General features: G+C 34.6%; 3 protein-coding genes and 1 pseudogene across 3 annotated transcripts; all 4 read right to left on the bottom strand.

Annotated features, from left to right (window-relative positions):
• Positions 1-276: 276 nt before the first annotated feature.
• LOC149055136 (uncharacterized) lies at positions 277-6,833 on the bottom strand. The gene is made up of 2 exons (XM_089229588.1): positions 3,400-6,833; positions 277-597 (listed from the first exon to the last, which is right to left on the bottom strand). Exon 1 carries the CDS (start codon positions 6,831-6,833, stop codon positions 4,560-4,562), a length of 2,274 nt encoding a protein of 757 aa, XP_089085714.1. The 3' UTR covers positions 277-597; positions 3,400-4,559.
• Positions 6,834-6,878: 45 nt separating this feature from the next.
• Positions 6,879-12,343, bottom strand: LOC149055135 (uncharacterized; annotated as a pseudogene).
• Positions 12,344-15,603: 3,260 nt separating this feature from the next.
• On the bottom strand, positions 15,604-16,992 carry LOC149055134 (uncharacterized). The gene has a single exon (XM_089229511.1). The coding sequence runs from the start codon at positions 16,990-16,992 to the stop codon at positions 15,604-15,606; it is 1,389 nt and encodes a 462-aa protein (XP_089085637.1).
• A 5,737-nt stretch (positions 16,993-22,729) lies between these two features.
• Positions 22,730-23,812, bottom strand: LOC149055133 (uncharacterized). The gene has a single exon (XM_089229767.1). The coding sequence runs from the start codon at positions 23,619-23,621 to the stop codon at positions 23,148-23,150; it is 474 nt and encodes a 157-aa protein (XP_089085893.1). The 5' UTR covers positions 23,622-23,812; the 3' UTR covers positions 22,730-23,147.
• Positions 23,813-27,575: the final 3,763 nt, after the last annotated feature.

Genomic DNA, 27,575 nt, shown 5'->3' with positions numbered 1-27,575 from the left:
CTAAGAATAATAATTAGATCACAGTTAATGTAAAATATAAAATTTTTTAATGTATAATTGAATAAAAAAAAAACGGGTAAGTGGATGTCGCTCTGCTGTACATTAGGGGGTGGGGTGGACCTCTGACTAGTGTAGGTTAAATTTAAATGTAATGATTGGTATCATTGTATACGAAAAACGATTCTGAACGGAGATGATTTTTCAGTCTATATAGGATATTATATTTAAATATTGTCATATATTCTATTTTAAAACAAATTTTTTTTTTTTTTTTTATTCAACTAAAAAAACATCAACAACAAAGGCTATTAGTTTTTTGTTAAGATACAATTTTAAGGAAATTACAATGTTTATATGATGCTAACTACATATGGTTACTTTTTAAATTAATGTTACAATTTTTTTTTTTTTTAACAATATGTTTAAATTTTGTTGTATAAATCCGATCCTTTAAGAAAGGCTATCATGTTCGATGTGGTCTCGTTGCTCGGTCCCAGAGCTCCATACAAGTTGGGTGGAATGTTGTATTTCTCCAAAACTTCTGAATATTGATAAACTCTGTTATTATATGTTTCACAGTTAGTGTAACCCCGCAGGCTAAACAAATATTTTATTTTTCAATTAGGACGCATTTTGTATAAGTCATGGTTAATCAATTTTTCCAAAAACATTGCATGTAGTTATCATAATTTTTCAAAATACCTTATATTATCATAGATATAAATCATATACCTGGTTTGAGGATAAATCGTTATCGTTACGCGATTTCATAAAAATTTTATACTCAAACGCTCAAAACATTTTTCCTATAATGACGCTTCAAATTTTCTCTATAGCTTTTTGAAGCAAAACTTATGGAAAACTTAGTGTTGAATTTTTTATCATATATATATATAAACAATTTTATGAATTTTGAACAACAAAATAATTTGCAAATATTCATGGTTTTGGCGAATTTTTGTCAATATTTGAACTTCAAATACTAATAAAAAAAAATCGTGCCCATGTATTCTTATAATTTTTTAATCACTATAAGAATAACTTATGAGGAACTTTGTATTAAATTTTCTAGTATTTTGATAGAGCCAAAAAATTTTTATTAACACTTAAAAAAAAAATTTTCAGACAAATTGAAAATTTCAGTTGTCTAAATAAATACCTCAAAAAAAGTCAAAATATTTTGAAAATTAAATCATGTAAAGAAAATGATTAGTTTTTGAATTACAACCATATAAAAATATCGATTTGGTCGAAAATCGGTTTTGCGTGAAAATTTCCGTTTTTCTGTCAATTTTTTTTTGTTTTCTCGATTTTTATGAAAACTGATGGAAATGTCTACTTTTGACCTCTATAATACACCAAGGTTCTTCACTTTTACATCGGAAACCACCCCCTAAGTTTGAAACCGAAGTATTATTTCGACTAGTTATGCTGTACACAGACACAAAAACAAAAAAAAAATAAAAAAAAAACACACACATCATTGTAAAATCAATACAATCATCACTTCGTTCAGAATCTAAAATGACAGAAAAACGGAAATTTTACGCATAACCAGTTTTCGACCAAATCGATATTTTTATATAGTTGTAATTCAAAAACTAATCACTGTAAATACTTGAAATTTTCACCAAATGTTAATGTTAGTGATATCTATATACAGTTTAATTTTCAAAATATTTTGACTTTTTTTGTGATATTTATAGACGACTGAAATTTTCAATTTGTCTGAAATGTTTAACAACCAAAAAAACATGAAAATTATTTATAAGGTTCCTTATGAGTTGTTCTTATTGTAGCTAAAAAAAATTAAAAATCGTAAGTCACAAGTTTTTTTAATAAGCGTTTATACGAGTAGTTCAAATTTTTACGAAATCTGTCGAAAACGCGAAAATTTTCAAGTAATTTTGAAGTTGAAAAATCATAAAAATTTTTGTGTTTATAACTAAGGATTAAAAATACAAAACTAAGTTTTCCATAAGTTTTCCTTCAAGTAGCTATACAGAAAATTCGAAGTATCATTATAGGAAAAATTTTAAGTACGTTTGAATTTTAAATTTTTACGAAATAGCGTAACGATAACGATTCATCTTCAAACGATTTTAAATAATTGTTATTATTCAAAAAGTATATGAAGTAGATACTTGAAAATATTACCAGTTATTAAGATTGGCATTTTCTTTACATGATTTAATTTTCAAAATATTTTGACTTTTTTTGAGGTATTTATATGGACAACTGAAATTTTCAATTTTTCTGAAAATTGAGTGTCGATAAAATTTTTATGGCCCTATCAAAATACTTGAAAATTTAATACAAAGTTCCTCATAAGTTATTCATATAGCGATTAAAAAATTACAAAAATACATAGGCACGAGTTTTTTTTATTAGCATTTGAAGTTCAAATATTGACTTAATACGTAAAAATTACGGCAATTTTCAAATTATCTTAGATCGAAATTCATAAAAGTTTTTCCTTTTAATTTTAAGATTTAAGAATTTAATACAAGGCTCATAATATATTTTTACAATAGCAGTTGAAAAATAAAATAAATGTATAGCCACATTTTTTTTTTACGTGCATTCAAATTTTAATTTTGACAACAAACGTAAAAACTAAAAATCACGAAAATTCGTAAATTATTTTATTCTAGAAATTCATAAAAAATTTTCCATTTATACCTAAGATTTGAAAATTTAATACAAGGCTCCTAAAATATTTTTACAATAGCAGTTGAAAAATATAAGAAATTTATAGTCACATTTTTTTTTTTTTACAAGCATTTAAATTTTAATTTTGACAACATACGTAAAAATCACGAAAATTCGCAAATTAATATAAGCTAGAAATTCATAAAAAATTTTCTTTTTAAATCTAAGATTTGAAAATTTAATACAAGATTCCTTACAAATTTGTCAATCTTTATCACAAAAAAAATGTCCACCGGAAATTCAAATTAAATTTTTATTAGCATTTGGATTTCAAATATTGACAAAAATTCGTCAAAACCATGAATATTTGCAAATTATTTTGTAGTTCAAAATTTATAATATTGTTTGTATTTATATCTAAGGTTATAAAATTTAACACCAAGTTTTCCATAAGTTTTGTTTCAAATAGCTATAGAGAAAATTTGAAGCGTCAACAATGTTTTGAGCGTTTGAGTTTTAAATTTTTATGAAATCGCGTAATGATAACGATTTACCCTTAAACCAGTTGTTTACCCGGCGATCCTTAAAACCAGATATCGCCTGGTACGCGGTTCTCAGGACGGTTGTGAAGTAAGGCAATTTATAAAGCAATTAAATAATAACAAGTTTTTCTGACTATCAGGAGGATGTATTGTTCCACATGAGCATTAGGTAATTAATTATGAAACAATATTACAATAATAATACAGGGGGGAAATGGGGATCACCGACTGAGCTGCCTCCCTGGCTGGTGTCTTGAGCTGATGGACTGTAGATGCTGAGCTGCTGAACTGTACCACGGGTGCGAGCGGATGCCCCGTTGTGTCGTGGAGCAATGAGCGGTCAACTACGCACGTGGACGCGACGTATTTAAGAGTAGGTAAAACTACACGGAGCTGATTATTACGAGCTTAAAGATTCACAAACGAATCACAGACTGGACGACGACAGTCAATTGGATGAGCAACACGAGCTGAGCGACCGAACAGCCTCAATGTCTGAAAAAACTATAGAACACGTTTTCCGGAGTACTTCCAAACGGGAAAAGATGGCTGACGGGCGAGCGAGTAGAGCGAACGCAAACACGAAGCTGTGTTGCACTCGTTGAACAACAAAAACAAAAAGTGACGCGGACGACCGACCTCGCCAGCGCCGAGCGCCGGTAACGGTCACCGGTAGTGTTGCCACCATTGCGGCTGCTGGCGCACCGCGCCCACGAACATGGTTACTGATTACCTATTCGATTACCGTGGTGGTCAACACAGCGCGACCACCGACGGCGGCAGCTCTGTTATCACACGGAGCGAACATACTCCCCCTTGCAAGTCCCAGCTGACTTGGAATAAGAAGTTCGGTCTGTGCTGAGAGATGTTGGAGCTGGGAGCCTTGAACGGAGCAATTGAGCAGTTGAGCAGTTGAACGGATGAACGGAGCAGTTGAGCAGCCCAGAGCGATGATCGGGTTTTCTTTACAAAGGGGCAACATTATTAACATTTTTTTTTTTTTTGAAAATATAACAAATCTACGGTGTTCGCCGAGCTAAAATAACCATGTTTAACATTATCATACAAAATTAATTATCAATTTAGTTACATTGTTCTCCTTTTATCATAGTTAAAAAACATAACAATATAGTAACAACATAATACCTGAAAATAAACAAAAGTAAAAACAATAAACATTGCTATACCCACTGGATCCAGAGGTGGAGCAACCGGCCCAACATCCTTAAGCAGGCGTGATGGCTGATAAAAAAAACAATTAATTACAGTTTATAATACATAATGATCTCAGCCATAGCGGACGAGTATAAGGGTGCAAGGGAAAACTAGTGGACGGAAATACATCTAATTAGTACCTATCGTGTCTTACAAATCTGTAGGTAACGGTACTAACTTCACGACTGGTCTAGTGAACACTCCCTGGTTGGTCCTAACCTTTGCCACCCGCACTATCTTATCTGTGCCCGGATACACCTCGATTACTCTACCTAAAGGCCAAGTAAGAGGGGGGGTGTCGCTAATTTTTACTACCACCATATTACCGACTTCGACGTTGTTGCTATCTTTGATCCACTTTCCACGAACTTGGAGAGTATTTAAATATTCCTGGGACCAACGTCGCCAAAAGAACTGGAAGGCCTGCTGGAGGAGCTTCCAGCGAGTCTGCAGTCCCGTTTGCGTACTGGTAATCACAGGTTCCGACATCGACATCAGAGGACGACCAACCAAGAAATGACCGGGTGTTAAGCATTCCAGGTCATTCGGATCCGATGATGCTGGTACTAGAGGACTCGAATTTAAGGCAGCTTCTACTCGACACAACACCGTGGTAAACTCCTCTAACGTCCAAACTTGAGAGTTCATGGCCCGAAGGAGCAATGACTTAGCCGACTTAACGGCAGCTTCCCAAATTCCTCCAAAATGGGGAGCACCAGGAGGATTGAAATGCCATTCGCACGCCAACTGCCCAGAGAACTGATCTCTATTGTCTGGATGATTGACTAACTGTTGCAGCTGCTTCGCTGCACCGACAAAATTGGTGCCACAGTCTGAATAGATCGACGACGGTAGACCACGACGAGCCACGAATCTATCCAACGTTAATCGAAAGGCCTCGGTGGACAGGGCAGAAACTGGTTCCAAGTGTACCGCTTTGATGGTCATACAGACGAATACCGCAATGTATACCTTCTTCACGATACGCGCTTTTCGCAGGCTGAGCTCCTTCATTTGTAAGGGACCGGCATAATCTATGCCAACTACAGAGAACGGATGAGCTTCCTGGACGCGAAACCTAGGCAGATCAGCCATCATAGGTTGAGGGTTGACGGGCTTGGTCCTTGCGCATATTGTGCACCTGCGGATCACCCGATGGACCACAAGGCGAATGCCCACGACCCAGAAACGCCTATGAACGAGTGCGGTTAGTAACCGCGGACCGGCATGGCACGCGTAGCTATGCCAATGGCGAGTAACGAGCATCGCCAAGTGAGCTTCCTTCGGTATCAGCATCGCATGTCTTCGACGTTCGGACCACTTCGTGTTTTGAAGACGGCCTCCTACACGGACTACCCCGAATGCGTCCAAGAACGGAGAAAGGCGAGCAATCCCTTTACGCTGAACTTCCTCACCACGTGTTAAATTGCTGATAACATCTCGGAAAAAATGACCCTGTGCACTTTTCACGACCGTGATTAGAGCCGTGTCCAGCTCGGACTGTTTCAGGAACCCGGATTCGACATCCATCCTACGACACCTCGATATGAAACGGCGAAGTCGAGCTACTACCCGGATCATATGGTCGAAGGAGGAGAACCGAGCATACCATTCCTCTAGCGGATGACTTTGTGCCACTACACACACTAGCTGCACTTCCGGCAGCTGATCCAGAGTTAGTCTGCTAGTTCCCGTTGACCAACTGTCGACACTCGATAACAGAAAGGTTGGTCCCTTCCAATACAATGCCGCCTCCTTGAGTTCAGACGGGCGAAGTCCCCGAGAAGCACAATCTGCAGGGTTGAACTCTGACTGAGCATGTAACCACCGGCAAGCAGGAATGATGGTTTGAATTTGGCAAATGCGGTTAGACACGAAAGTCTTGAACGAGGTGTGGGGGTTGCTCAACCATGAGAGCACAATGGTTGAATCCGACCAGGCGAAGACATTCGAGATCTCAATTTGGGGTTCCAGAGCGCGTTTAATTCTTCCCAACCACAGAGCCAGTAGCACTGCTCCGCTCAATTCGAGCCGTGGAATTGAGGAGGTCTTCATTGGAGCTAACTTCGTTTTGGACCCGAGAAGATATACACCTACACTTCCTGCCTTGGTCGTGACACGAAGGTAAACAATCGCTGCATACCCTTTCGTGGACGCGTCAGAGAAACCGCACAAATCATAGCTACATCCAGCGGAGCAGCCGATGTAGCGTGGAATCTTAATTCCGACAAGCCGGCCTAAGGACTGATAGAAATCACACCAATCCTCAGCTATGTCCGATGGAAGTTGATCGTCCCAACCAATCTGTGCGACCCACACACGTTGCATGATTGACTTGGCATAGAATGTTGCTGGCGCCAACAGTCCTAATTGATCGAAAATTCTGGCGATCATGGATAGCACTCCACGTTTGGTAGGGATCATTTTGAAATTGTTAATGCTGAAGGAGAAATAATCTTGATCGTGATTTCACCGCATCCCCAGTACGTGCGTAGCATCATTTTGCTCAAATGCTAGCGGATTTCCAGAGCAATCTTCCGGACGTAGGTGCTCCAGTAATTCCGGAGTATTGCTTGCCCATTTCTTCAACTCCAAGCCGGACCTGGCGAGCGTGTGGATTAGATTAGATTGAAGTGTTTTAGCCGCTTCCAACGACTCCACACCCACACATATATCATCCATATAGGTTTGATGGCGCAGAGCTCCCTTCACATCTGGAAAACTCTCACAGTCCGTTTCGGCGATGTAGCGGAGGACCCGTAACGCTAAATAGGGCGCACTATTAACTCCATACGTGACTGTATTAAGCGTATATTCCTTCAGCGATGCTTGTGACGTGTCCCTCCACAGGATGTATTGGTAGCCCCGATATTGAGGCAACACCTCGATCTGGCGATACATCTTGCATATATCGGTGGTGAAGGCCACTTTGTGTACGCGGAATCCAATCAGAACATCCACGATGTCCTGCTGCAGTTTCGGCCCGACCAATAAACATTGATTGAGAGAGACACCTGAATGGCATTTCGCTGACGCGTCAAACACCACTCTCAATTTGACACTGTCCCCTTCTAACTTCTGAATCGCATGATGGGGAATGAAGTATTGACCGGGACCTTCTGCGAGAGTCATATGACCTAGGCTCTCGTAATCGAGCATGAACTTGCGATATGCATTATAAAGCACTTCATCGGCAGACAGTTTCCTCTCCAGCTGCAGGAATCTGTTTAGCGCCACTTGTCGTGAACCTGGAAAATCTTCAACTGGACGGCCGGTGCGGAAGGGAAGAGGTACCGCGAACCGACCTCGAGCATCCCTGCGCATCTCCGAACTGAACAGTTCTTCGCACAATCCGTCTTCGGTGAACTGAGGCGGAGCAGCTTCAGGTTCCTCCGACTTCCAAAACCTTTCCATGATGGATTCCATGGATGATACCAGCGACACCAACATGGCTTGTGCGCTAATTTCTGGGTGCTCCTGAACCGGACCAATTAGCACCCAACCAAATACTGAACTGTAAACGGTAGGGAAACCTGGACCCAGCGAGCTGCACTTGTTCAACCAGACTTGGGGAAATATATCCGCGCCAATGAGCATCTCAACTGGAGCTGGTTCATCGAAGCTTGGATCGGCCAATATCAGATGGCTGCATTTGGCACGTACCTGAACTGGCAGTTGTCGAGCTGGCATATCTGACGTGATATTAGAGAGTACCCAAGGCTTGACCTGGACCGCTGGCGTTGGTTCATCCCTTGGCTGGATCGTCAGCTGAACAATACTCTGCACATCCGGAACCTTCTGGCCGGAGAGACTAGTCACAGGTACTGTCCATCGCGAGGGCTGTAATCCCAATCGGTTACAGCAAGCCGATGTGATTGCACTGATCTGCGATGCCGAATCGATCAGAGCACGCACGGTCTGGCAACTGCCAATTGTATCTCGTACATGTACCAAAGCGGTCCCGAGCAAGACAGTTGGAGCTTGTTGGCGGCCTAACATGGCGGCCGGAGGAGCGGATTTCGACGGTTCCTGGTCTCGATGTAGTAGCGCATGATGGCGCCTCTTGCATATGGAGCACGAAGAGGAACACTTAAACGACATATGACCGTGAATCAAACAGACCATGCAAAGGCGATGCGTGCACACCACCTTGTAGCGCTCATCGACCGAGCAAGCCTTAAATTTCGCGCAATCAGCTAGCTGGTGAGCACCGGAGCAAACGTAACACGACCCCGAGGTAGATTTGGTCGAGGAATGTTTGGACGTTGATACTAATGCGGTCTTCGATTCCCGGCGAAAACCAGTTTTCTTGAGGTTGGCCGACTTAGAGGAGCTTCCTGCCGGTTGGCGTATTTACATATCCCACTTGAATTGAGCACCATAGTGCTAAATTCAGAAACGATTTGGAAACCAAAAAATTAAATACATTCCCTACTGGTATTCAGCATTCATATTATATTATATCATATTGTCAATAATCTTTTAAGACTATATATATTATATTTTTTATAAGTATTTTATAATATTGAAAATTTTCAATTTGACAGGTTATAAATTATAATTATAAGTAAAACAGTTTCTAATGTTAATATGAATAATATGAATATAAATATTAAAATATATTTAATGAGTTACTATGATTTAAGAATAAAATTTTGTTCACAAATTTTTACTTTTATTAGGTAGGTACCTAGGAATATTTTAACAGTATTTGATTGCCAAACATTATTTTTTCTTCTTCTTTATTTGTGTTTATGTATAGGTAACTAATAACTATTATTGTATAATATTTTGGTAATCTAATTACTTAATGCTATTTTAATTATTCATAAGTATAGCAATGGTTTGAAATAAATAAATTCAAACAAAATTAATTTTTGTTGAATCATTAGGTTTTGTTATTGAAATTAATAGTTTATTTTAAAAAGACATTTATGGGTTAAGTTAATAAGTTATTAAGCATTAAATATATTTACTTTTATTTTTCCTAATATATATGGCAATAGGTTATATCATCATTATATAATAAATATATAAGGTTAGGTAAGTTACATTATATGGTCATAAACAAAATTATAATACATATTGTATTATATCATAATGTTATCATGTTTATAATATCTTTATCAATAAATTATCATATACTATTTTATTTGAATAAATCTATTTTTAGCACGGTCATACATTTGATTATTAAATATTACGCATATATCAGCACTCTAATTGTCCTAATATTTATATTTTCATGCATTTTCATAATGTTATCATGTTATCAATAATCTTTTAACTAATCATTATTTTACTGTTTTAAGTTTTTAATTTTTATCTTCATTATAATACATGCTTAATAAGTAATTTACAAGATGGAAAATTTTGAATTTGACAATTACTGTCAGGTTATAAGTAAAACAGTTTCTGAAATATTTTTGAAAACCAAACTGGAGTACAGTCATGAATCTTATAGTACTTCATGTGATGAATGGATTCAGAAATATTCTCTAGAAACTAAAAAGAATTGGATTGTTAAATCTACTTATCCAAAGAAACAAAGATATTTGTATCGCAAAGACTATGTGTGTCAACACTTTTCTAGAAATAAAACTCTATTGAATTTAAGTAATAGCATTGATTATAGAATATAGAATAGTTTAGATTATAGAATAGTCTATTCTATAATCAATGGTAATAGTAACAGAACACGACTAAGAAATATGAATTGCAATGCTATCATCAAAATAACTGTGAAGAAAGATACTGCAGTCGATACAAGAAAAAAAGATAAATATATTAGACAAGGATTAAATACTGAAATAAAGGTAAGTGTCAATGTGTTACTTATGGGCTATGGGCCGTAACACGTTTGGGCACAAAACGATATTTTTACCTGAGATTCGGAAAAACGATTGGGAACACACGTTTAGGTACACTTTTTTCAGACCCCAAAAAGCAATACAACGTTTGGGTGATAAAATATTTTTAAAATAATACTACGTTTGGGTACCAACGTTTAGGTGCACATTTTTTACTTATATACTTTTACATTTTATCTTTTAGAGCCTATTAGCGTTACCCAGGAGACACCACGAGGAGGTTGGCTCTTAATAGTCTCCCAAAAATGTTTATTTATTTATTATTATTATTATTTTTATTATTATTATTATTATTTATTATTTATTTATTTATTTATTTATTTATTTAAATCATTAAATATATTTTAATATTTATATTCATATTATTCATATTAACATTAGAAACTGTTTTACTTATAATTATAATTTATAACCTGTCAAATTGAAAATTTTCAATATTATAAAATACTTATAAAAAATATAATATAATAATATAATATATATAGTCTTAAAAGATTATTGACAATATGATATAATATTATATGAGTGCTGAATACCAGTAGGGAATGTATTTAATTTTTTGGTTTCCAAATCGTACCTGAATTTAGCACTATGGTGCTCAAATCAAGTGGAATATGTAAATACGCTGCCGGTTGTACACCTGCATTTTCAAGAACATGGATTCTCGATTTAACGAACTTGATCGCGCTCTGGATCGACGGATATTCTTCATTGTTTTCAGCCTCGAAAAGACGCCTCGAGAATGTAGGTAGACACCTAGCAGCCAATGAAAATAACAGAAACGACGCTAGATCCGGGATCTGGAGCGTCTCCAGGATCGTGATGTTTTCATCGAATACCGACATAAATGTCTGCAGAGCTGCAAGATTTTCGGAATTCGCGGCGGGAGCGGCTATTAACTTTTCAATTATTGACGATGCTAACCTGCGCGGCTTATCGTAGCGTTCGATCAATGCGTCCCAGGCAAGAGTAAAAGACTCATTTGATATCGAAAATCCCTTGATGACTTCTTGCGGGTCAGCTTGTAGACACCCCACGAGGTAATAAAACTTGGTAACGTTCGGGATCTTATCGTTGTTAGCCACCAAATTGACGAACATGTCCCTAAAGGCTGGCCAGTTCTGGCATTCACCATCAAAAGTAGGCAGGGGAATTTCAGGCAACCTCATAGGTGCCACAGCCAACGGAGGGTAGGGTGCTGGGCAACCCCTCAGCAGAAGAACTTGCTTGGTCAATTATACCATCATACGGTACTTGTTGAACCGTACCGACGCTAAAAATTGGAGTTGGTTGAGATGCCTTGTACAAGGTCTTAGCTTCTACCACCAAAGCATGAATCTCAGTTTCCAAGTTCACAGAAAACCCCCAACAAATCCGATTCGGTAAGTATGTCTAGAAGATTATTGTTCTCAGCAACAAAGCTGGCCCACAAGCCATCAATATCGACGATAGCCACAGCTAATTGAGCTCTACTAACTTCATCAGTAGCTGAGCTTGTGGCCAATATGTGTATCTGGCGAATTCGAGCGATGACTTGGTCCCTACGCAGGATTGCACGCTCCTTCGCACGAGCATCACGTTCCCCAGCCATTATACTGACTGCACCAAGCAGTTACAAGGCCAGAGACTAACAATATTGAACTAGAGCGAGAGCAAATTGCTAGTTGAAGCCAATATCATTTCAAGGGTATGATCAAAATTAAATTCAAACAATAAAATTACTAATACTGGTATAACACAGTACAAACGTTGATCAACGATGCCGAAAAACCAATGAACAAATACATAAATACCGAATGAGCACTATAAAAAGACCATGAACGAGTCAAATAATAAAGTATAAACAATCATTGACTATGATGCAGGCAATAACTAAGCAAACGGCAAAATACTCACTAACTCACAAACAATATCATAACTATAAACAGTTAAAACTAGTCCAAACAACAGGAAAACGCCTAATTAATTCAAACTTGAACAGAACTCAGGTGTATCCAGGCGGTGCAGTACTAAATATAATATTAAAATTAATTATACTAACTATGAACAAGTTAGACAACCCATTATGCACTATAAAACCTCCATTTGAGCAACCTAGAGTGGATAATATAGAACAAATAATCAAATAATAATATATTGTGTAATAGTACAATACCTGCTCCATGGTACGACCCACGACGTACACCTAAATATTAAACTATATAATAATGCAATTTAAAGCTACTGCACTAAGGGTGAGTGATAAGGACTGTTAAAACTCAGATGTCAATAGCATGACAACAAAATAATCATAATAAACCACCCAATTAAATAGTATAACCAATGAGGTAGGTGCTAACTAGACCAGCAACTAGTGAACAACCTATACATAATACAATAAATAAAACAATAAATAATTTAACCCAGAGAGCACCGTTTAATAAATATGTAATATTTAAAGTAAATTCAAATTAAATAACGTTACTACAGCAGTAAACGCTTGAGCACGAATGCAGTAAACAAAACTCAACACTAAATAATAAATCTGACTTATATTATTAGCAGTAAATAAAACAATTAATTAGTGACTGAACAGTCGGTTGAGTTAATTACTGTCTTCTTGCTGAACAGTACCTACTATCGATAGGAATGAGGAGAAGGATAAATAAATGTACACACCTTATACTCATATGCCAAAACCAAAAACAAAATGCATTACTTACGCGAATCCAGAGTACCAGATGTTGATGGACCAACCAACCACGCTCTGCTACCAAAATGTTTACCCGGCGATCCTTAAAACCAGATATCGCCTGGTACGCGGTTCTCAGGACGGTTGTGAAGTAAGGCAATTTATAAAGCAATTAAATAATAACAAGTTTTTCTGACTATCAGGAGGATGTATTGTTCCACATGAGCATTAGGTAATTAATTATGAAACAATATTACAATAATAATACAGGGGGGAAATGGGGATCACCGACTGAGCTGCCTCCCTGGCTGGTGTCTTGAGCTGATGGACTGTAGATGCTGAGCTGCTGAACTGTACCACGGGTGCGAGCGGATGCCCCGTTGTGTCGTGGAGCAATGAGCGGTCAACTACGCACGTGGACGCGACGTATTTAAGAGTAGGTAAAACTACACGGAGCTGATTATTACGAGCTTAAAGATTCACAAACGAATCACAGACTGGACGACGACAGTCAATTGGATGAGCAACACGAGCTGAGCGACCGAACAGCCTCAATGTCTGAAAAAACTATAGAACACGTTTTCCGGAGTACTTCCAAACGGGAAAAGATGGCTGACGGGCGAGCGAGTAGAGCGAACGCAAACACGAAGCTGTGTTGCACTCGTTGAACAACAAAAACAAAAAGTGACGCGGACGACCGACCTCGCCAGCGCCGAGCGCCGGTAACGGTCACCGGTAGTGTTGCCACCATTGCGGCTGCTGGCGCACCGCGCCCACGAACATGGTTACTGATTACCTATTCGATTACCGTGGTGGTCAACACAGCGCGACCACCGACGGCGGCAGCTCTGTTATCACACGGATCGAACACCAGTTATATGATTTATATCTATGATAATATAAGGTATTATTAATTATGATAACTACATGCAATGTTTTTGGAAAAATTGATTAACCATGCCTTATGCAAAATGCGTTCTAATTGAAAAATAAAATATTTGTTTCAAAATAGAATATAATTTGACAATATTTAAATATAATATATTATCCTAGACTGACAAATCATCTCCGTTCAGAATCGTTTTTCGTATACAATGATACCTATCATTGCATTCAAATTTAATCCTATCCGTTACAGTAATCTACTGTACAGCAGAGCGACATTCACGACTTACCCGTTTTTTTGTTGTTTTTATCGATTTTTTTTAAAACTGTTGGAAAATGTTTACTTTTGACCTCTATAATGCACCAAGGATCTACAATTTTACATCGGAAACCACCCCCAAAGTTTGAAATCAAAGCATTATTTCAACTAGTTATGCTGTACACAGACACAAAAAAAAAACACACACATCATTGTAAAATCAATACATTCATCACTTCGTTCAGAATCTAAAAATGATATAGCTAGGAAATGGAATGGAATGGAATGGAATAATGACATTTTGTGAAAACAATTTGTTGAAGCACAAATACAAGAGCGAATGGCACCCCACTATATAATAAGTGTGGTAATATATATCTTGGTTGGTATTTGGAACCAATTTTCTGTATGAAAAATATGTATTTAAATTTAATTATATTTTATCCGATGACTGCTCCAGTAACTGGCGTAATATACGAAATGCGAACGAACGCCAACCGGACACGCATATGTATGCAGCTATATATAATATATTATACAATGTGCATTTGTGCATGCAGTATATTATTATTTATTATGACGTTCCCTGCAGTATTCGAAAGTCACCCCTAATAGTCGTCGAAGCACAGTGTAGTTGTATAGGAAATTTAATCGGTTGAACTGTAATAATATAATAATGTGATATAATATTATAATATTTATCATGTGCCACGCTATTATTTCAACATAATGATAATTTTCAACATATTATCACCATACCACACCATATGGAACATTAAACTTCTCAAATACTATTACAGGATTCAGTTGAAAAACATAAAAAGTTCTGTGAAACAGTGGTATACACCTCCGGACCTCAGACGATGTCAAGATATTGGGATCACTCATTTAAGAATCGGCCACACTTTCACCACACACTCCTTCCTAATCAGCAAATATCAGCCACCTGCATGTAGCATAATATGTCAAACTCGCACTGTTAAACACTGTAAAACAGATATTCCAATTTCCAAGAATGCTCCACATATGAACCAGTACGCACGTTTCTCAACTTCCCCTAACTAAAAAAAATACAGCAAAATTTAAAAGTGGGACTAATTATATTTTAACTTAGATTTAGTAGGTGGTAATACTTAAATAGCGAACAACACCAACCAAACAGAAAGAACTATTCAGTTGCAAAACACTAAATACAATATAGTTTAAAATAAAAATATTTTTATGATGCCTTAATATTTGGATTAAAACATACCTACCTAATATTTTAACAAAGTATAGTTATTTAAGTATAATATTTTATAATAGCTACCATGTAAAATAATGAAGGTGAAAGGTGAAGATTTTTTTTTTATTTTTTTTTTTTATTGAACTAAAAAAACATCAACAACAAAGGTTATTAGTTTTTGTTAAGATACAATGTTAAGGGTATTACAAATTTTATATGATTCTAACTACATATGGTTACTATTTAAGTTAATGTTACAATTTTTTTTTTTTTTATCAATACGTTTAAATTTTGTTGTATAAATCCGATCCTTTGAGAAAGGCTATCATGTTCGATGTGGTCTCGTTGCTCGGTCCCAGAGCTCCATACAAGTTGGGTGGAATGTTGTATTTCTCCATAACTTCTGAATATTGATAACACCCTGTTATTATATGTTTCACAGTCAGTGTAATCCCGCAGACTGCACATTGAGGGGGTTCTTCTTTGGCCATGAGGTGTTTATGTGTCATCCTTGTGTGGCCTATTCGGAGACGATTTATAATAATTTTTTCTCTTCTGCTGAGATATTGATTTTTCCAACTTAGGATTGTGTTTTTTATTTCATTGAGTTTGGTCCGTTGTTTTGACCAGTGCGTTTGCCATTTTATTAGTGTATTGTTTTTAATTTGGGTTTTGATGTCGTCATATGTTACTATATCCAGGAACTGTATATTCTGGTTGTTAGGTTGTGCCGCTTTCTTTGCTGCTTGGTCTGCCGTCTCGTTCCCCCTAATATTTGTGTGTCCTGGTACCCAAATGAAAGTGATATTTGTTCCCCTAAGCTTTAGTTCGTTGGTTTTTTCTTGTATGTTCTTAGCAATGTCAGATGGGTTTGTAGTATTTTCTAAGCTTCGTAGTGTGCTCAATGAATCAGTGAGTATCAGATTATTTGTTAGCGTTTTGTTTTGTTTTTGTATGTATTCTATTGTTTTGAGGACGGCTATTGCCTCAGCAGAAAAGATAGAACATTCATTTGGTAATCTATATCTGATAGTTGTATCGGGGTGTACAATTGCAATACCAACTCCTTTTTCAGTTTTTGAAGCATCTGTGAAGAACATGTTGCAGTTTTGGTGTGTATCAAGTACTTTTCTCAGATGTTCTTGGTATATTACTGGGTTCGTATTTTCTTTTTTATTTTTCGCTAGCTCCATATTTATGTCCAATTTGAAAGACCATGGCGATAAACTGTAAGGGTTTACTTTGAGTATATTTCCCAATTGGATTTTATCATCATTGGCAGTTTTAGTGATTTCGGCTATGTGTTTGTTGGTTGGATTGTCTGCATTTCTAATGATGTTAGCAGCGTAGAGGAGTGTCTTCTCTGCTCTTCTTAGCTCTGGAGGAGCTTCTTGCGTTATGTTTCTTATGCTTTCTATAGGACTTGATTTGAAAGCCCCAATGCATAGTCTTATGCTGGAATTTAGTACGCTGTCTATTATTTTTAGATGTGAGTGACTGGTTGATTGGTATAGAATTGCTCCGTAGTCTAACTTTGCTCTGATAAGTTGTCTATGTATGCGGATAAGTGTATGTTCGTCTCCTCCCCATTGGGCGTGACTTAACATTTTTATTATATTCAATCTTTGATTAATATCCGTTTTTAAGTATTTTAGATGTTGAATCCAGTTCATTTTTGTGTCGAATTTCAGGCCAAGAATTTTGACTGTGTTATTGTTTGGTATGTTTTTTCCATCTATTTGAACGTTTATATGTTTTTGGCCTCTTTTTCTAGAATAATGCATTGGGATTTTGAATTGGAGAATTTGAAACCTGACATATTTGCCCATTGAGTTAGTTTGATGGCTGTTTCTTCGAGGAATCTTTGTACTGTTGATAGGTTTTGGCTCCTGCACCAGAATTTGAAGTCATCTGCGAATAAATTCGCGTTTACAGGATATTTGATATTTTCCATTATATTGTTGATTGCCAACAGAAACAAAGTTACTGATAGTAACGAACCTTGTGGTACACCGTTTTCTTGTAGGAGGTTTACGGAAAGTGTGTTTGATACTTTGACTGCAATTTGTCGGTTGTCTAGGAAGCTTTTAATATAGTTAAGCATATTGCCATTGCATATCATTTTACTGAGTATTTGAATTACCCGACGTCTCCATATAGTGTCATAAGCTTTTGTGATATCTAGACATATCATTCCAAGATATTGATTTGTAGCAAATGTTTTGTTTATTTCAGAGTGTATGGTGAATAAGTTGTCAAGTGTGGAACGGGATCTGCGGAACCCACTTTGTTCATTCGCTATTAACTTGTTCTTTTCGAGGAACCATATGAGCCGCTTATTTATTATCTTTTCTAATATTTTTGCCATTGTATTTAAAAGTGTTATGGGCCTATATCCTTCCGTCGTGTGTTTGTTTTTTCCTGGTTTAGGTAGCGGTATGACTATTCCTCTCTTCCATTCGCTGGGGATGTTGCCTGTACTCCATATATTGTTGTAAATTCTTAGTAGTAAATCTTTAGATTTTGTCCCTAAATTTTGTAGAAAGCTGTATGGGATTCCATCAGGTCCTGGACTTTTACTATTGCATTTGATTAACGTCTGCTCTATTTAATTTATTGTTATTGGGAGATTTATGTTATACTGATCAGGGTTTGAGGGGTTTATTACAGATATTATTTGTTCCCTTTCATTTGGTGTTTTGATTTTTGAGATGAATTTTTTATCATATGAGTTATTGCTTGAGTTATTTTGGAAAAAAATAGCAAGTTTGTTGGCCGATTTCTCTGGGTCTGAGATTGTTTCGTGTTCATTTTTTAGAATGATTTCATTGCCTCTGCTGAGACCTTTAAGAGATTTAATTTTATTCCATATTTCTGAGGCCTTGGCTTGTGAATTTATTGAGTTCGTGAATTGATTCCAAGACGTTTTTTTGCTATGATTGATAATGTACTTGGCTCTGGCTCTTAGCTGTTATAAATTGATGAAGTTTTCTTGTGAGTTATTTTTTTTATATTTATAGAGTGCTTTGTTTTTATCTTTAATGGCCTCTTTGATTTTCTTATTCCACCATGGGACTCTTGGTTTTTTGAAATTTGCATTGCTGCCAATTGTTTTTTGTGCTACCGATGTGATATGTGTCGTAAATTTTTGCGTTGCTTCATCGGTGTTTGTTAAATCCATGTCTTAGATTCTTCTTCTAGTAGGTCAGTGAATAATTTCCAGTTTGGGTTCTTAGATTCCATCTGTGTGCTTGGTTATTTTTAGCAACTGCCTGTCTAGTTGCTAATTTAATGATTATTGGTAGATGATCACTGCTGTATATTTCATTTATTACCTCCCACTCGATTCTTTGAGAATTTTACGGTGTACTCAGTGAGAGATCTATGTTTGAAAATTTTCCATTGGCTAAATTTATATGGGTAGGGGATGTATCATTTAACAGGATAAGGTTTTGAGACGTGATTAATTTTTCTATTAATTGTCCTCTGTAGTCAGTCGAGTTGGAGCCCCATAGTATATTGTGGGCATTAAAATCTCCCACAATTATATATGGTTTGGGTAGTTGGTTTGTGAGATAGATATTGCATATGGTAAATTTTTCTTTGAGTTCTATTGTGATTGCTATGGCTTCTAAGTTGCTTTTAATTGGAGTTTCCTGGACAGGGATATTGGATTTTTGCTGAAACCAGTGTATTCTTTTATTGGTGCTGTGTAATCTTCTTTGAAATTAGTCTCTTGTAGGCAAATTATTTGTGGATTTAGGTTGTTTATTATAAGCTTGAGTTCGTTTTGTTTTTTGAAGAAACCATTTAGGTTCCATTGTATTATATTTAAAGGTTTCATTTTATGGCAGGTATTGTGATTTTATTTAAGTTTGATGTCAATTTTCGTTGGATTCCGAATTATTCGGGTCCGTATTTGTTACTTTGTCTAGAGCTTTGAATATTTTGTTGGTGATGCGGGTATAATTGTTTCTTGCTATTTTTGTGGTAAGATACGGACGGGTGATTTCGAATATTGATATCATTTCGCTTCCCTCTAGGCCATATTCTTGTATTATATTTAATGGGTTGTCTTGTTTGTGAATATTTTCTATAATGTGCGTGAATTGGTCGAAGGATATTTTAAATTTCGTCTTGTCATCGAATAAGTGCTTAATCGATTCCAAGTGACTATCCAGGTGTTCGGAGAAACGATTTCTTGAATTGGATCGTGATCGATTTGCTGATGGGCTTGGTTGATTGGGGTCAGTTATGTTTTCTTCTATAAGAATTTTTTTTTGGGGTGGTTTTATTGTTGTATTATTTTCTTGTCTTGAATCATACCGAGGGCTTGGTGGGTTTGAGGGAGATGTTGTCGTTGAAGCCGGTCGTTTTAATATGTTAATTGCTTCTACTGGTGTGCTGGGAACATCGATATCGATTTCAGTATAGTTTTCGTCCAAATTAGGACTCGTATGAGGGGGGATGTCCTCTATCGATTCGGTTTGTAGGTTTGATTCGATATTCCAATTTGTAGAGCTTGTGCTCTAGTTTTTATTACTATTGTTATCGGGATTTTTGGTGAATTTTTTGCATGAAAGTGTGGTGTGTCCGGACGTTTTGCATGTATAACAGGTTATTCTGTCATCCGTGAAGAATATTCTAAAGTTGGTTTCATTGTGATTGATTACTAGCGACCCTGGTTGCTTTGGAATATCATTCTCGTTAATATATATTTGTCTGCGAAAGCTTAGAACATGTTCATAGCCTTCCATGACTACACCTGCTCTAATATAGTTTATTTGGGATGTAGGTGTGATGTTGATATCTAGTAGTGCAGCAAGAAATTTTTCATTTGGAATTGATGGACAAACGTTTGAAATCACTATTCTTTTGGCGGTATTTATGAGCCTGCGAATTTGTATTACGTTTTCATTTATTGTGATGAATTTGGTTTTTTCTACCAGGGAGTCCACCGTGTGTTTATTGTTCAGGAATATGCAAAAACAATTGTTGGAGATTCTAGAAACAAAAAGTATATTTTTTGGTGATACTATTTGTCCTATTGCTCTTATGTAATCTATTTGTGGTATGCCTTCTATTGAATTAACAATAATAGCTTGGTCTCTTTGCGGATTGTTCTCTTTGGCTGTTGCCGTGGCGTAATTAGGTTTTAGATTAGATATGGTTGTTTGTGAGTGTGTTATGTTTTTATCTACGGGCTCATTAGCGTATGCAGTGATATCTGACATTTCGCCGCTCTTACCATTTTTATCTGGGTTGCGTGTTGTGTGGTTTGTGTTGTTTGATTTAGTCTGCCCCGTGGTGGGGATGCGTGATCCGTCAACGGCGCGGTTTATTTTTTGTGTTATATTTGATTTTTTGATTTATTATTATGGATTGAAGTATTTCTTAGAGATATTTTTGGTTGTGCCGGAGCAGGCGTGAGGCCTGGTCGTCTATTGCTGTTCATTTTGTGTTACTTTAACTATATGATGTATATATACGGTTCATATTACCTGTGCGTCTATGCTCGTCGTAATTGCACTGTGCTATCGGGAGCTGATTAAAACGCACACGCGATCGTAAAAGTTACACACGTTTCACTGTCGGGAGTTGAACACGTACTGTTTTTTTTTTTTTTTTAGATTCTGAGCGGAGCGATGAATGTATTGATTTTACCATGATGTGTGTTTTTTTTTTTTTTTTTTTTTGTGTCTGTCATCACGTTTTGGGGCAGTAAAAATGCTTCGATTTTTGACTTCAGTACCTCGTTCGATCAGAAAGTTAATCTAGTTGGTACTTTGGGGGGTCAAAAGTAAAAAATTCTTAATACTTTTCTAAATAATTGAGAAAAACAAACTAAAAATTAAGGGAAAAACGGGAAATTTTACGCACACTCATTTTTCGACAAAATCGATTTTGATTATTGATGTAACTTTAAAACAAATGGCCATAGATACATGAAATTTTCACCTAATGTTTATATAAGTATATTCTATCCACCATGCAATTTTCAAAAAATTTCGACATAAGTTGAACTATTCATAGGCATTTCAAATTTTCGATCATTATTAGTTTTTTTAAAATTAATATCGATAAAAATTTATTTGTTGGACAAAAACGCTTAAAAATTTAATACGAGGCTCTTAACATATTGTTACAATAGCAGTTGAAAAATAAAAGAAATTCATAGTCACAATTTTTTTTTATAAGCATTCAAAGTTTGAATTTTGACAAAATACGTGAAAATCACGAAAATTCACAAATTATTTTAAGCTAGAAATTCATAAAAAATTTTATTTTTAAATCTAAGATTTAAAAATTTAATACAAGATTCCTTACAAGTTTTTCAATCTTTATCACAAATAAAAATTCCACCGGAAATTCAAATTAAATTTTTATGAGCATTTTAAATTTAAATTTTTACAACATTGGATTTTCACTTTTAGCGATTTCCTTATTTTGGTGTAACTCTAAAACAAATGACCGCAGATACTTGAAATTTTCACTGAATGTTTATATAGGCATTTTCTATATTTGATAAAATTTTCAAAATTTTTTTATTTTTATTTTGAGCTGTTTATTGACATTTTAATTTTTCAACTCTTTTTGTTTTTTTGACTACAAATTTCGATAAAAAATTATTTGTTCGGTAGAAAAGCTTGAAAATTTAATACAAGGCTCTAACATATTTTTACTATAGCAGTTGAAAAATTAAAGAAATATACAGTCACAAAAGTTTTTTTTTTATAAGCATTCAAAGTTTGAATATTATGACAACATACCTACGTAAAAATCTCGAGAATTCGAAAATTATTTAAGCTTGAAATCCATAAAAAATTTTCTTTTATATCTAAGATTTGAAAATTTAATACATGGCTCCTATCATATTTTTGGTTTTGAATATAAAACTGATAAAAATTTGCTTGCAAATTATTTAGCTTTCATACAATCATACAGATATATCAATGATATTTTTGGAAATGTATCTATAAAACGTTGTTACAGATAATATGATTAAATTTTATTCTACTTTCAAAGTAGAAATTATCAATAGGTTTGGAAATAATTTTTCCTCTGTTTACCTGAAACTGCTGCTATTTGATTTTAACTTTCATGCACATAATAATATATATTGGACTTTACTAAACATACCTTAAATGAAACACTAGTTTGCCCTTATCTACTATTTTGAAGATTTTGGTGAATTTTTCATGACACTATACCTATAATTTTAATTTCCTATAATATTTTCTATAGATGTATTCAGCTCATCTATGATACGAATATTTTTAATTCCATGAAGCTTGGAAACAAGTAATCCAATGCCATTGTATATTCTTTAGGAAATTAAGTATGGAGAGTAAATTCATAGTAATTATCAATCATCCATTTTAAATCTAAATAAATAAAGCACAAACAATATACGTGATGCAGTAACAGTTTAATATTGATAACATAATACATAATATATAATGGTTAGATAGATGCACCGATTACATAGGTATAAATTATACCTATATATATAGTTAAGATTCAAGGTTTGTAACATTATATAATATTATACCGTTTAATATTATATAATGTTACAAACCTTGAATCTTAACTAAACAATAATAAAAATTATAGTTATAACAATGAAGGAACAATAGTCTATTTATATAATATCATATAGAGTACTGCATAACAATAACTTAAAGAATTTTTGTATTTTGTTTTTTTAATTGGCGAGGGGGGAAGGAGGGGTAATTTTCTGAGAATAAAAATTATAGTTGAAAAAATATAATATAATGTAATTAATATTAATATTAAATAATGTCATGATGATGGTTGCTCGGTTTCATTATTGGGGTGCTGCGTAATCGACTAACGAACACGTATCATCTGCCATCTTGTGGGGCGGGTTGCACATTAAAGCTGAGATGTTGGGGTTATTGCTTTCGATGCACGAGAAACATTGGCCGATGCATAGGCACATTTTACCGCTATCCGTGCAGTTTTGTGTACAAATGTCATAGCTGTAGAATTGAGGGTATCCTAAAACGTCCGTTGTACACAAGACACACAGGAAAGTCGATGAGTTCGGTGAGGTGCTGTCACTGGGGACGCACGGTCCATGATTTTCGGTGTGGCACGGCGATTGCGTGCATTCGTTACACGACGTGAAATTCATGCTGTCTGATGTACTTGAATTCGTTGAAGAAGTATTATTATCGTTAGATGATACGGGTGCAGGTGACTGATCGGAGTATACGTAGATGAAGTTCAAAAGTATGGCGAAAACGAACACGGGCACGACGGTGTACGACAGAAACATTTTGACTTTGCTGTTGATGTTGTTTTTTCGGAGGAAATCGAGGCTGGTACCTAATGGCTAATATACGGTACTGCGATGTCTGTTATTTCGGAATATGTTCCTCAACGACGACGAAATTGTTCCGGTCAATGTTTGCGCTTTAATAGTTGATAGACTGACACTACAGTTCCGATCGGTTTAAGTTTCATTTTTAAAGCCTAACAGCTGTCGGTTTCGCGATCGTGTCGTCGTTTAATTGGTCGGGTCTCGTCGTGGTAGGGTTGTGCGATGGGCAGTTGAATCAACACGACAAAATTATTTTGTTTGACTTCTGTCGTACAGTGTGTCACAAAAGTCCCGTTACGCTGTAATTATCTCTGTGTTAAATCCTCCGCGTGATAACTATACGTCCTGTGGATGTGACATTGTTCAACAGCAATTCATTATAAAAATGTGCGACACAAAGTTTCAATTTCTTAATTGTTGTAGTGGTGATAAAACCATCACTCTAAATAGATTGGTGTGCCCATCTCACAGACTTATACATAAGGTGGTTCTAGACATTTTAAGAAGTAATATATTATGCTGCATACTGCTATTATCTATAATCGATAGTTATAACTAAAAATAAATATTAAATTTGTGAGTAAATATCATAAATGCATGAAAATTTATTAATAAATAATAATTAATAAACAGTGGTATTCAATCCATAAGTACTTAGGTATCTAAATATAGTTCTATTAGTTCTAATAATCGTTAATTGTCGTAATTAATTAAAATATCTAATAATTATTTTGGTCCAAACGGTGTGTACTTCGCGCCTCATGTGTTGTCACTGTCTTTCTCATGTATAATACTACATAGCACACTTTCGTTCACTAGTTTTAATAGTGTGCTGTCAGTTTTGATATTAGAGTAAATTGTGAAAGAGTTATGTGCATTTTCAAATATTTATGCATTATTATATACGAATCACTCCTTTAAAAATTAAAATATCGTAAAAACCAACGAAAGAACACAGAAAATGTTCTTACCTAAAAGTTTGATAAGGACTCAGTTCGCTCTAATATCAAGACTAACAGCACACTATTGTAAATAGTGAACGAAAATTTGCTATGTGTAGTACGTGAGTAAGACTAAAACAATAAACATTTATAAGAAACTTGTAACAATTGAACATTTAAATACATTTTCAAACAGAAAATAATTTTCACATTTCCGTCTAGTACACATTAGTATAATATTGTATATATAATGTATTTTAAACTCGGTTTGTGTTAAATATTGTACCACTACTCACTAATTAATATTAAAAGAATGCAAGATTTATAGATTATTATATTAGTTATATAAAGCTTCAATCATAATAACATTGGTAGGTCCAGGCACATATACAGGGGAGAGGAGAGAGGTTGGGGTTAGGTTATGCATTTTTTACACACCCAAAGTAGAACTTTGAACACTTCAATCTCCAATCCAATAGTGTACATATATAACACTTATAAATATGTCAATAGTGACTTCCTAATTTTTGGAACCGCAAAACTTAAATCAAGTTAGTGAGATTGATTTTCATTAAGTCATTAACACTATTACTTGTTTACTGAGATTTGAAATTATTATTTGTAAAGAAAGTTTTCGAAAAACCTACATGAATATTCAATCGCAGAACCTACCGTTGCAATCAGTTTTGGATAATTTTTTTTTTAAGCTCACGAAGGGTATTTACTTGAATAAATTGTATTAATCCAGAACTACATGTTCCACCAAAGCATCACATTTGGATCTTTGGGGGTTAATTACAGGAAGTATACTAGTTAGGTCCTAGATTATTTTAAGTAAATAACTCAAATATTCGATATAGAAGGTAAAACATTAAAAATACGTATATAAATATAAGAAAAATTATATAATATAAAATGCGATTAAAAAAAAAGTTGCTAAAAATATATCGCTCTGCTGTTTAGTAGTTTACAAGTGGGTTACTTTAATGGATAGTATTAAATTTGGACTCTCTATCAATTGGACATAATATCGTAATCACCTGCCCCAAATACACAGAAGCACGCAAGATACATCAAAACCCTGCATCACTCTATCAAGCCTTCAAAGATGAAAACACAGCTGCAATCAGTACATTTTTCCATAATATAAACATTAAATACTCATTGTAAATAATAACTATAATAATGTTGTAAAATGTGTTCCAAAATTTAATGTACACATATATATATATATTTCCCTTTCTTTTTCTTGTATATATTTTGATTAAAATAGGCTAAAGAGTTGTTTAAGTCTTAATAAACTTTTTTTTTCTTAAACATTAAAAAAAATAAAAATATTGAATTCAATAATATAATATCATTGAATAAGCAAAATGATTCTGAGTGGAGACGATTTGTCAGACTATGAAATTTTGTAGTTTTATACAATATTATTTATTTAGCTATTATTTCAAAAAAAAAAATAAAAAAATTTAGGTACCTATACCTATAAAATATAGTCCAGATTCATTATGCACACGACTCACTCAGTCGTTCATAGTAGGTGTACTATACAATTTAAAGTTCACACGTATAATATTTTTAAATTACAACAATTTAACTAAAATTGTTATCATTGATTATTTAATGAGTAATTTCATCCAAATTTGAAATTAAGATAACTATAAAAAAAACTGTGTTTGTGAAGTTTATAGATTTTTTTTAGTGGAATTAACTACTTACGTGGTTCCTCGTTTTTTTAAGATTTAAACGTTTTATAAAATTTTAACAACTAAAGAATTTGTAAATTTTCAATTAAATAAATGTTGAAAAAATTGGAACTTAAAATGATTATAAAAAAAAAACTTGACTATGTGTATTTGTAATGGTTTTCAACTGCTATTATATAAAGTTATTAGGAATCTTCTATTATATTTTCAAGTTCTTTCACTCAATGGATAAAATTTTATTGACATTTGTGGAATTAATAAATAAAAAACGAAAATTTTCAAATGTCTTTAAAATGTAAATAACTTAAATTTGTTGAAATATTTTGAAAATTTTATGAAGTATAGATATTGATAAAATAAACATAATATGGTATAAATTTCAAGTTTCTACAGTTATTCGTTTATGAATAACGACCAAATAAGAATATTGGTACAAATGACATGGCGTGATGAATATTGAATGTTCATAGGCGTGCGTACGGGTTAGGCTGATTGGGCTTTAGCCCCACCTGACCCTATTTGTTTTCATACGAGGGTGGGTACTTGGTACCTTAAAAAGTAATAAGGTGTTATATGTGTTATAACCGTAGAAAATTGATAAAAAAAATAAATCGAAATCATAGATAATATTTACACGATTAAAGATAATAATAATATGTGATAAAAATAAAACTGACATTCCCAATATCAAAAAAAGAAAAATTTCTAAAAAGGTTGATGACAACTATGATCATCAATATTTTGAAGAAACTAAAAAATATGAAATGAAACATTCTTGTTTTTATTTTGCACTTTACCAGATTATATTTGGATTAAACGTTCGATTCAACAAAGAAAGTCTTAAATTAATCGAACTGGTTGGGAATTTGGTTAGGTCAAAATGAGTATTTATCTGCTACCTTCGACCATCGACCAGTAAACTTATCATTTATACATTTTACCTATCTGGGAACAACTAAAAAAATTAATCGTCAAATGGTTAATATAATATTAATATTCCATGTTAATCATTCAGGCTTTATGTAAACTGTGCAGATTTATCAAATTACATGGCGCAGATTACCTCAAAATGAATAATTAGATGTTACGAAAATTGCTTGTAGTTTTTTTTAAGTTTTAGTGCAGATCACAGACAACCAGAGGCGTGCTCAAGGGAGAGTCATGAGGTTCGACCCCCCTCCTAATATAATGATGTATATGTTATTTCACAAAAATATGAAGTCAATCCCCCCACCATAAAAAAATCATGAGCATGGCGT

The sequence above is a fragment of the Diuraphis noxia genome, unplaced genomic scaffold, assembly GCF_037042655.1.
Source record: "Diuraphis noxia isolate RWA-SAM2 unplaced genomic scaffold, SU_Dnox_SAM2 contig0005, whole genome shotgun sequence".
Classification (NCBI taxonomy): domain Eukaryota; kingdom Metazoa; phylum Arthropoda; class Insecta; order Hemiptera; family Aphididae; genus Diuraphis; species Diuraphis noxia.
This window is presented reverse-complemented; position numbering and strand designations above follow the sequence as displayed.

Coding starts and splice junctions, on each gene's coding strand:
- LOC149055133 (XM_089229767.1), bottom strand. CDS start 23,621: ATGTTTCTGTCGTACACCGTCGTGCCCGTGTTCGTTTTCGCCATACTT.
- LOC149055136 (XM_089229588.1), bottom strand. CDS start 6,833: ATGATCCCTACCAAACGTGGAGTGCTATCCATGATCGCCAGAATTTTC.
- LOC149055134 (XM_089229511.1), bottom strand. CDS start 16,992: ATGAACTGGATTCAACATCTAAAATACTTAAAAACGGATATTAATCAA.